Here is a 12,150-nt window from a genome sequence, read left to right on the forward strand (position 1 = left end):
TTACACTCTCTAAAAAAAAAAAAAAAAAAAGAAAGAAAAAAATTCAGACCCATTAATTGCAAACACTTAATGCTTAAAAATAAATATTGAAGACACTTGTAGAGTTCAGAAAATAGGATAAGACTAGACATGAAAATAGGGTGGTAAATAGGGCATTGTTTTTCAAACTGAATTGTAACTCATTTTTAAGTCATGAAATCCAGGTTTTGGACCAGGATTATAATATATTGGGAAAGTTCGTATATATGTGATTATACACACAAAACATGTATGCTTTGAGTCACAACATAAAATGTTTTTCGTGTGTGTGTGTTTACCATGGTTGCAGTGAAAAAATTTGAAAAACACAATATAGTAGCGTAGGTGGAACAGAGGTCTGGGGACTGAGCCTAGGTAACACTAATGTTTGAAGGAATCAGGAAGCAAAAAGAAGATAGAGAAAAAGCAGTAAATTAAATATGGGAAGAGCAAAATTAATAAAAATATATCAAGATGAGAATTTGTTAAACTTTGTCAAATGTTTCTGATACATCACGAATGATTAGAACTACAGAATAACTTGCATTTTACAATGTGGAATCGTTGGTGACTGTCACAGAAGCACATTTGGTGGGGTGGTGCAGACAAACTGACTAGACTGGATTTGAGAGAATGAAGGGGAGTAATAAAGAAATGAAATTTAGAGTTTTCCTTGAAAGAAGAGCAGAGAAATACAGTGGTAGCTCAAGGGTGATCTAGAGAGTCAAGCAGTAGAGATTTGTTGTTGGTATTTTGTTTCTGTTTAAGGAGAAGTCATATTTCTTTGTTAATAGTAATTGAGGAGAGAAGGAAAAAAATAGCTGATTCAGGAGAGAGAGAAACAGTTGTTGGAGCAGAGGCCCTGAGTAGAGGACAGGAGGTACAGTGCTGGAGGGTTGCCATTAGATAGGAACATGGCAGTTTAATCCATGATAGCAAGAAAGAAGGCAGAAAATATTTGGTTCATCAGGATGTTTTCAGATACGGTATTTGGAGCCTGTGGGAATTCTCTTCTGATTGCTTCCAGTTTCTCTACTATAAGAAGCAAGGTCAGCACCTGAGAATGAGAAAGGAAGGGAAGACACTGAAGCTTTAAGGAGAGAGGGCTTTCTGGGAGAAGGAAAAGACAAGGGAAATTGAGGGCAGTAGTTATAAATTTAAAATAATACTATTCAGCTTGGCTGGACTTTTTTTTTCCTCCTCAGCTAAGTTTAGCTTACACAGGCATAGAGTAGGCATTACCTGTAATCACAGGTGGAATTTGGTTAGATAGTATAGTGAAATGGAAGGGAGAGAATAACAAGGTGGTTGAGTCTTTTAGTTTCCAGACCATATCGTTCTTTTAATTATTTCTGTTGTTCGTTTCTGATCTAAGGAAAGTGATTCTTATACAAATTTTTCTAAATTTCCGAATCTTTCTTTGTGACTTAATATATGGTCAGATTTTTGTTATCATCATCTTTACTGAGGTATAATTTACACACCATGAAGTTCGCAGATTATAATTGCAAAATTCGGGGAGTTTTAACAGATGTTTAGTTATGAAATCAACGGCATGATTGAGATATAAAACATTTCCATGACCCCCGAAGTTTCTTCATGTTCCTTTGCAGATAGTCTCCTTTTTATATTGCTGGATTCTGTTGGTTAATATTTCATCTAGAATATTTATGTCTGTATTCATGAGGAACATCATGAATTTTATTTTATTTTCTTGTAATGTCTTTGGTTATGGTATCAGGTTAATGCTGGCCTTGTAAAATGTTGAAATATATTCTCACTTCTAGTTTCTGGAGGAATTTATGTAGAATTCATAGTATTTTATTGTTAAATGTTTTATAGAATTTGTTAGTGAAACTAACAGGGCCTTTGTTGGAAGATTTTATTAAACTATTAATCCGATTTCTTTAGTAGACTTTGTTTTACTCAGGTAATCTATTTCTCTTAGAGTGAGCTTTATTAGTTTGTGTCACTTGGGGCATTGGTCCATTTCATCTAAGCTATTGAATTTATGTTTGTGAAGTTTTTATTATTCCTTTATTACATAATGTTCACTTTCTCACTTTTTTCTTTATCATTCTGGCTAGAAGTTACCAGTTGTATTGATATTTTCAAGGATCTGGCTTTTGAGTTTTTTAAAAACTGTTTTATTTTCATTGATTGCTTTTCTTTATGTTTTTTACTTGTTTCTGCTTGCTTTGGGTTTAATTTGCTTTCTTTTTCTGGTTTCCTAAAAGACTTTTCTTCTTTCTAATATATGCATTTAATGCTGTAAGTTTATCTTGAAGCACTCCTTTAAGCTGCATTCTACACGTTTTCATTCAGTCTGAATATTTGGTTTATTTTGTGACCTCCCCTTTGATTCATGGGTTACTTAGATATGTGTTGTTTAGATATTTCACATTTAGGAGTTTTCAGGTATCTTCCTGTTAATTAATTTAATGTATAATTTTTAATTTCTTTTGTGGTCAGATACTCGTTGTATGATTTCAGTTTATTTAAATTTATTGCCCTAAATGTATTCTGGTTGAATGCTCCATACATATTCGAAAAGAATGAGTAAATGAGTATTCTGCTGTTTAAACTTCAAGTTTTTCCTCTCATATTACTACCCTTCAGCCTGAAAAATTTCCTGTAGTATTTCTTTTAGAGCAAATCTGCTGGCAACAAATTCAACATAACGACATACTGTATGTCCTCTAATTTTGAGTTAGATATTGAATATTTTGAATATTGTGTAGATGCTGAGTCTTACGATGATCTGGAAAGTGTTGGGGGGGAAATGTTTTTCAAATAGACAACTCACTTAGGTTCAGGCCACAAGTTCTCTCTTGCCTTCCCCGTACAGATTTCTTCTTCACATTTTGACTCCCTCTGCAGTTTGCCTGCTTTTGCTTCTCAGAGTTCTCTAGGAGCTTTTGTGTTTTGGTCAGTTTTCAGCTGTTATCAGTGGAGAAGAGATGCTATAGTGGGTTTAATTTCTGCTAACTGGAATTATAAGTCTCTGTCTTATGTATTTTTATTCCACAATTTAGAAAGAATTATTGCTTTATACCCATCAGTGTTTAGATTTATCCACATATTTACAAGAAGAAATTTTAATGCTCTAATCCTTTCTGCATCTTCTTCCTTCCTTCTAGGATGGTTTTCTGCTTTTTGAGGGACATCCTTTAGAAGTTCTTTTATGGATGATCTCTTTATTGGGAATGCACTCTTTTTATTTGTTTTTATTTCATGTTTTATTTTGCTGTCATTCCTGAAAGATAATTTTGTTGACCATTCAAATCTGGGTTGACAGTTCTTTTTATGCCAGAACTTTAGAGGTAACGTTTCATTGTTTTCTGGCTTCCTCTTGTTTCTACTGAGAAAGTCCTTGTCATTTTAATTGTTGTTCCCCCATAGGTAATAGATCTTTTTTCCTCTGGAAACTTTAAGAACTATTTGTTCTTGGTCTTCTCTTTCACATGTCCTTCCAAAATTCATTGACTCTTAGGAGTGGTACCTTTTGTATTCTCACCTATTACCTCATGAAATAGTTCCTTTCTGTTATTCTCTAATATATCCTCCTAGAACAGTAATAAGATGTTGGTTGAACATTCTCATTCTGTTCATCACTCTTTGCTTCTCTTTCCTATTTTTAAAAACATTTTTTTAAATGTTTATTTTTGAGAGAGAGGAAGAGAGAGAGACAGAATGCGAGTGGGGAAGGACAGAGAGAGAGGTAGACACAGACTCCAAAGAAGAATCTGACGTGGGGCTCAAACTCACAGACTGTGAAATCATAACCTGACCTGAAGTTGGATACTTAACTGACTGAGCCACCCAGACGCCACAGCTTCTCTTTCATATTTTTAATATTTTTGCTTTTGTTGCATTCTTAGTATTGAGAGACAAAGAGAGAAGCAGATCGGTTCAAGATAGGAAATTAAAGTAAGAGCTAGTCTTGAGATCTTGACCAGTAGTTAGAGAAGATTAAAGGTATGTAAAATAGAGAATATCTCCAAATCAGTTCCTATAGGATTTCTTTTAGTTGAAAACTATTTTGAGTGGTAACTTACTTTTCAAATTGCTGCTGGTATTTATAAATCTAATCCTTTTCATTTACTTTATTTCTTTAGGTTATTGTGTCAATGAGTATAGGATTTGCTCAACAAACTGAACTATCTAGAATATCTGAGGAAAAAGAGGATACTACATCATCAAAACAAGCACATGCTTTCTGTCAGCAAGAACATTATTGCAATGAAATGAAATTATCACAGGGTCAAGATTTTGAGGAAATGGACATGAAATTTAAAGAAGAATTTAAACCACTTAGTAAAGAGTTAGGAGAAGATGGAAAAGATGTTCTGTTATCAAACAGTGATAATCTTGATGATATACTAGAATCAAAGGACCGTGAACTGACTATTTCAGAAGAAATGTTCTCCAAAGATAAAACATTTATAATCAGAGAATCTGTAAGTGTATTTCTTTGTATAAAAAAGTCTAACTTTCTTCACTATAAAAATATTTGCAGTAGTATTCCTTAATGGGGAAGGAAGGTATCAGATCCAGTCTTGACTTAGTGATTTGTATTTTGAATGTGTTTTATTACTTCTAAGGTATATGAATAAGTGATTTATTATTTTATTAAATAAAACAAGTCTGGTTCATAGTATTCTTGTTTATATTATACATATTATGCATGGTAAAATGCCATTTTAAGTTATATGTACATTAATTTTGTTTCAGTCACTTTAAAATTAATTATCCTATAATTTAATAAAAGGTTTGTTTCATTTAATGTGATAACATCACAGGGAAATAGATTCATGTTGAAGATAAAGCACTGTAGTCTGTAAATATTATTTCTTCTTATTAATGGAGGATCTATTCTGTGTACTGCAGCTGTTTGTGCCTTTAGTGAAAAGAAATATATCCTGCTTTTTTTTAATTATCTAAATTAAAAATCTTTATTAATGTTCAGAATAGGTTATATCTTGTTTAAAGGCATATTCAAATAAAATGGTCAACTTCTTTATGAATTACAAAACTGAGGTATTTGTGAAAACCTTTTTAATTTACCAGCAACTGTTCAAGGTAGAGTGCTTCAGGAATTGAAGTACTTGTAGAAATTCATTAAGGAGTTGATTTCTAATGAGTATGAGAAAGTGGAGTATAAAGGTTTTATTTCCAAATAAAAATTATTGAAAATTGTTTCTTGTAGTTCTATATTCTTATATGTTACATATTGTTCTCTGTAGTACTGTGATGACCACTGCATAATATAAATTAGGTAAATTTTTCATGTTTTATACATTTAAATTACAAGTATCCCATTTATATTATCTCCCAGTCATAAATGTCAAGAGGAATAAGGGAGCTATAGCTTTATTAAGAGCAGAAGGCATTTTGAGAATTTTTATTCTTTATTCTTCTTTTCCCTTAGATTGTATTTAAACTAACTGATAAATAGCTATTTTGCTTTTGGAGAATAACATGTGTAATGATAACTAACTTCACATTGATTTGCAATTATAATTAAGACAGATTTTTTTGGGGTTTTAGCTAAATAATGGGAATAAAATCTAGGTGCTTTATAGTAGAATTGCTTTTATGTTTATTTAAAATACTGATGCGGACAGATTTCCACAAAATGTTTCATGATTGCTTTTTTCCTTTTTTTTCTTTTTCTTTTTTTTTATGATTTTAGCTCCATGATGAGATTTTGGTATCAAGTATGGATGCTTCTAGACAACTAATGTTAAATGAAGAACAGTTGGAAGATATGAGGCAGGAACTTGTACGACAATACCAAGAACATCAACAGGCGACAGAACTGTTACGGCAGGCACACATGCGCCAGTTGGAGAGACAGCGAGAAGACCAGGAACAGCTACAAGAAGAGATTAAGAGACTGAATAGACAATTAGCCCAGGTATGAGACCTAGCGTCCCTTTCCTTTCCAGTTAAAATAACAGTATTCTTTCTATAGCCTTTTTTTTTTAAGTCAGAACTGTTGCCAAGATCTGAATAAATACAAGTGTTTAACATCAGGAACAGACTCCATCAGCACAACAGCCTTAGATCTTGTTAGGAACACCTGACTCAACCTTGGAGTGCATTGCATCTGTGCCATTTTATTTTTCTGCCTTTTTTGGCATTTGGAAAAGTGGCTACAAGGCTGTTTGTATATTTGATTTTAACCATTCTATTGATTATATATGCAAAAGCACTGTGACCGTTTTGGAAATTCTTTGTACTGAGGTGCAGTTTTCCAATACTCATTTATAGTTTTATGAGTCCACCAATTAGCATCTCCAAGGTTTACCTTTATCTTTAATCTATCTTTTTAATCATGAATGGAAATCTGAAGTAGTATGTTTCTGGGACTTTCTCCAGGGAAACATCTCTTCTTGATTTGAGAAATGCAAATTTATGTAACATTCTTAATCCCTTTTCTGACTCCTTGGTATTTGGGAGCTGGATTCTTACCAATTGCTGTATATATTATACTCACAAAATCGTTACAGAAAAGCAAGAAATATTTTTAGGAAAGTTCTATAAAAACAAATTTGTTGAATTTATTTTGGAAATTTAAGAGATAAAAAATAGAAAAATCTTAAAACATGTTCTTTCTAATAGAGAATAGGAAAATTGGCAGTTGATTGAAAAACATCATTTGAAAAAATTGATTTTGCTTTTCTTCATCGCATTTTGTGAATTTAAATTTCTGAATTTTCAATGCAAAATTGACATATGAATATACTATTGAGCTTCATAAATTCCTGAATATTCTAGGCCTAATTAGTTTTTTTATTTTAACTTTTAAATTTTGCATTGAACTTTATATATGCTTTTAACTCCTAATCATGGGATGTGACTCATACATAGAAAGGGCTTTCTCTTGGTCCCTGGGGTTAAAAGGAATCTGCTTATTATTTCTGCTTTTTTTCTTCTATCGCAAACAATATTCTCTCATGACCTTTTTTCTTATTTAGAGATCCTCAATAGATAATGACAACCTGGTTTCAGAGAGAGAGAGGGTGCTTCTAGAGGAGCTGGAAGCACTAAAGCAGCTGTCTCTAGCGGGAAGAGAGAAGCTGTGTTGTGAGCTGCGCAACAGCAGTACGCAAACACAGGTAGTATGGACGCGGCCCCACCTAGGGGCCGGGGGTCAACGTGCAGTAGGATCTGTTTGTCTTTGTGGTCCATGTGAAATGTATTTTTTATGGGTGTGGAGCTTGACAGATTTGTGATTGTTTACATGCCAGGTAGGTGGAGTCAAGATGCTTTACCTTCCATTTAAGGTAATTTGAATCAGCCATTGCTGTAGCAGCAGCTGTGCTTCTCCAGGGAGCAGCCTAGCAAACTGGATGTCACCCTGCAGCATGCGTGAGCCTGAACCCAGTACAATCGTTTTCAGCTGTGCGTTAGGCTGCCTTAGCTGTTTTGATAATGCTAATCTCTTGATAAAGCGTAGTTAAATATTATTTCAAAGATTGTCTATTTTGCACGCAGAGGTTTCTGTTTCACCTTATAGCAGTAGAGAAGAATGACATGCTGTTTCCAAGATGACAGGTTTTCTTTCTCTTTTGTCCTCTCTGCCTTTACACAACCTTAAGCAGAATGAAAATGAAAACCAAGAGGAAGTTGAGGAACAGGCCTTTAAAGAAAAGGAGTTAGACAGAAAACCTGAAGATGTGCTTCCTGATATTCTGACCAATGAAAGGTATACACAATGTGTATTTTGTCAGTAGAGAGGGAATTAAAATAGTTGTTTCAGTGTGATAAACTTTATGTGTCTTTGTTTTGATCTTGTATACATTTATTTTGTTCATTTTACTCTGTGTGTAAAGAATTACCAACTTTTGATAGACAAATTTTTAAAAATCTTTTTTATGTAAAGTAACTTTTGATTGGATATTGATCATGTACTTATCTCAGTGAATCGTAAAGGCACTATTTGGTTATTCAGCCTTTCTTGATTAATTTTATTCTGCTCATATGCCATTTTTTATCCTAAAACACACAATTGTACATGCGAGTATATTTCTTCACTGTATGGGCATACGTTCAATATAAACCACCCCCTTGTTTGTGATGAGAAAAAATGAAGTGTGATAGTCTACAGCTAGCTTCTTTCTTTGATTTACTGCATATCTGATGAGAGCTTTCGATCCATATCCCACTTTTATAGATGAATAAATTAATGATCTAATGTTAACAGAACTTTCCCTGATTTGATTTTATAGAGGTTAATAAAAATGTAAAATACTAAGTAAGACTAGTTAATCCCCATGTTAACATTAAGGATTGTAAAAATCGTATTTTAAAATTTGTTCTGTTCAAATGAAAATAATTTCTTTAATTCTAAATTAAATTAATACCTACTAACTTAATTTCCTCCTTTTCCAATTTCTGTGACCGTCAACCCTCTGTGTCCTCCTAACCTCCTTCCTCAGCTTGCATGGAGGAATTTGGCCCCTAAGATTTTGGCTTCCCCATTGGATCATCAGTATGGAACACAGTCAGTATGGAAGTGAAACAAGAAAGACAGTGTATGAAAATTAGAGTTACCATGGCAATATAAAATAAACAAACTGTTTATTTTATATTCTTTATCTCTAATTGGTATATTTTTAAAACAATGCAGTATTTAATTTTTAGGAATTTTTGTAGTGCTAATATGTGAGTATTCATATTTTATTTCTCTTTACCATCATAGTAATTTTAAAGGTTACTCTTATTTAGAAATATTTTCAAATTGTCCTTATCCTGAAGTGTCTGGGGCTTGAACAAAACCTGAGAAAAAGTTAAATAAAACCCTTGACTTCCTGCTAACTAAATTAGAGTTTTATTTTTAATATCCTCGCCTCATGTAAGCAGAGAACTTGATCTAGGTGCAAAAATAGAACGGTCTCCTTCACTTGACAAATACTGAAGGAAAACTTGCCCATTTATTACCTTGTCTAAAAATAGTGGTGCCATGTGCCTGTGAAAACAGATATCCTTTAGCCTAGTTGCTGGTGATCTCCCACAGCGTGAAGTTGAGAGAGAAAACAGTCGTAAGGCAGAGGGCCTTTACTCTGAAAGTCTCTGATTTTATCTATGTGTGTTAAATATAAGGTTTGCCGCTGTAGTACTCTTAATGAATTAAGCTGTTAGGACAAGAGTATTGTTTAGTTATTATGGAAGTATATTTCTTGATATGAAAAGATGTTTATGTTAAGCCAAAAACAAAAAAACAAAAAGCCAAAAACTTACAAAAACACTGTCCTGGATAATTCCATTTTTGTTTTTAAAATGTATATGTTTATGAGGCAGAGGGGACGTCTAGAAAAAGAGGCATTAAAAATATGTTAATGTTATTTTTGCTGAGATATTTAGGTGGGTGGATAGCAATATTTTCTAATTTTTTGAAAATGAATGAAAGTTTTTAAAAAAGAGAGATGCAGTATTGATTTCATTTTGTTGAAAATCGGTTCCTTCTACTGGGCTGAAATTAATATGGTTTATATAACTTGAGAAATTTTTGTCTCTGGAGCAGATATAATAAATGGTATTTCCTCTAGTGTTGGTGGATAATGATACTGCCCAGTAGACCTTGTGAAAAACAGGATTCTGCCTGTTTTTGTAATTTAATTATCTAGATTATCACCTGTACGTTGTAGAAATACACATTTTTCTGGCGGAATTCTTAAATTACATTCTAAATTATATTTGACACATAAAAAGATTAAATGTGAAATATGTATAAAAAACACAAATGGTACTATAATCTTGCATATGCCTGGGTACTACCACAGTTTTTAAAACTTAACTTTTGCATCTCCTTAAAATTTTCTTGTAATTTGAAAACTCTACTAGCTTAAAACTTTAGATGTTCAATTACTTTAAGGTCAGTAAAGAACTGCACATTTGTAAAAGATGTTATAGTTTACGCATGGACCAAAAGTTTTTAAGAAGAAAACATTTTATAATATAATTAGAAAATAAATTTAGAAAACAAAAAGCATTTCATTTTAAGTGCTATGCATATTAGTAGAAATGATCATATGATATTATTGTTCAAGTCAAATATTTTAGGTACGTTTTGTGTGGAACATAAGGACAGTGTTTGCTTCAAAAAAATTAAGCATTTTAATAAATGTTTCCTTCTCTATACAGGTTTGCACTCCAGAAAGCTAATAACAGACTTTTGAAGATCCTCTTAGAAGTTGTAAAGACAACCGCAGCTGTTGAAGAAACAATTGGTCGCCATGTCCTTGGTATTCTAGATAGATCTAGTAAGGTCCAGTCATCTGCCAGCTTGATTTGGAGGTCAGAAGGAGAGGCAGCTATGAAGTCATGTATCCATGAGGAGCACACAGGAGGTACTAATTTTATATGCCGTTGAGACTATCATCATCTTCAGTAAATCTTTCTGAGAGCAAGGCAGTTTGCTATGTGTTGAAAACACAGAAGATATAATATTAGAGTTTTTTCCAACAAAAAGATCTTCAGACACAAATATTTTGGAACTGCTGTTCTCAGAACACCATTATTGTATAGCTTTTGCACACGGGTGTCAGAGTTCCTGTACTTAGGGAAACTTACTGGAGGCCATTTAATTTCTCCACCAATAAAAGAAAAATTCTACGTCACTTTTCAGGACTTATATCAATATCTATGAGGTATTGGCAACATCCTGAAACCATCCTGTAGATTAGAAATAAATAATTTTTAGGAATCAAGCATCTGTTTCACATATCTGTTGAGAATGGCTAAAAGAATGTGTTAGTAAGAAATCAAAGCTTGATCTTATCTTCAGGCTACCCTCTGCCAGCTCCCTTCTTCCTTTTGGAAAAGTGGTTTGAGGTATGACAATATCAGAGATGGGATCCTGAAAGACGTCACTCTCCTCCTAATTCTGTCTTCTTCCAGCTCTGTGGGCTGGAATTTCTTCTTGGAATTTCTTCATTTCACATTTGCTGACATCCAGTCTCTCTTGTTTTTTAATTCCTTGTTAATAAGGGAATCAGGAAATCAAAGGGTGAGAAAATACATGTCAGATGGGAAGGGATAGATCAAGCTGGTACTGTACTACCTTCCACACCCAAGCATGTCTCCCCAGTTAGAGGCCGATATTCTGAAAGTGCTAGTATTTGCAGTTTTTGAGAGCATTTTGAAGTGTTTTGTGGCAAAATGAAAAGAAATTATCTCACTTGTAGAAAGTTTACCTGATTACAGTTTGGCCAGTAGCGTGTTTCTAAGTGCAAAGAAAAGCTTGATTTGAAATTGTAAGTAAAACTGCCTCAGTTGAGTACAAAGATAATTTTTAAAATCTCTTTTATTTTTTAAGGTGTTGTGGAGTTTTTTTGGGGGGGATTGTTTTTTGTCTTTTTTTTTTTTTTGAGAGAGAGAGCAAGTGCACAAGCAGGAAAGGGGTGGGGGAGAGAGAGACAGAGACAGAGAGAGACAGAGAGACAGAGACAGAGAGAGAATCCCAAACAAGCTCCACACTGTCAGCACAGAGCCCAATGCAGGGCTTGAAGTAATGAACTGTGAGATTGTGACCTAGGCTGATTATCAAGAGTTGGGCGCTTAACTGACTGAGCCACCCAGGCACCCCTTAAACGCTTCTTTTAATTAGAGCTGAAATAATACTGAACTTCTTTCTTTTCTTTTTCTTTCTCTCTCTTTTTTTTTTTTTTTTTTGAGAGAGCAAGCAAGCAGGGGAGGGGCTCAGAGGCAAGGCTGGAAGAGAAAAAGAGAGATAATCTTAAGCAGGCTCCACACTCAGCACAGAGCCTGACACAGGGCTTAGTCCCACAACCCTAGGATCATGACCTGAGCTGAAATCAAGAGTCAGATGCTCAACTGGCTGAGCCACCCAGGTGCTCCATACTACTGAATTTTTAAACTCTCACATTCATTCTTTTCAAACATCATAGAAGTATTTTTTTCAAATTAATGTCACTCTTTTGTTAAGCTCTCAGTTGGGTATTTTATTTCTACAAATGGATCTTGATGTATAAAAAAGAATTAAGTTAACACTTTTTGGGTCTTATTGTAAAAGTGTTTATCATTACTAATTAGGATGGTCATTAATATCACTGGGAGACACTTACAGATCTATTTTACATCTTGAAGGGAATATTGAATTAA

General features: G+C 33.6%; 1 protein-coding gene across 4 annotated transcripts in view; it reads left to right on the top strand.

The window, feature by feature from the left end:
• Nucleotides 1–12,150, top strand: part of AKAP9 (A-kinase anchoring protein 9) — a 150,175-nt gene that overhangs the window by 70,167 nt on the left and 67,858 nt on the right. For 3 of the 4 annotated variants that reach the window (XM_029928795.1, XM_029928788.1, XM_029928803.1), the window contains 5 exons: nt 4,137–4,478; nt 5,714–5,938; nt 7,002–7,142; nt 7,626–7,732; nt 10,171–10,376. In XM_029928795.1, coding sequence (XP_029784655.1) covers nt 4,137–4,478; nt 5,714–5,938; nt 7,002–7,142; nt 7,626–7,732; nt 10,171–10,376 — 1,021 coding nt within the window. The remainder of the gene's footprint in view (nt 1–4,136; nt 4,479–5,713; nt 5,939–7,001; nt 7,143–7,625; nt 7,733–10,170; nt 10,377–12,150) is intronic. The other variant, XM_029928797.1, reaches the window with a different exon arrangement.

This window comes from Suricata suricatta, chromosome 2 (assembly GCF_006229205.1).
Source record: "Suricata suricatta isolate VVHF042 chromosome 2, meerkat_22Aug2017_6uvM2_HiC, whole genome shotgun sequence".
Taxonomy (NCBI): domain Eukaryota; kingdom Metazoa; phylum Chordata; class Mammalia; order Carnivora; family Herpestidae; genus Suricata; species Suricata suricatta.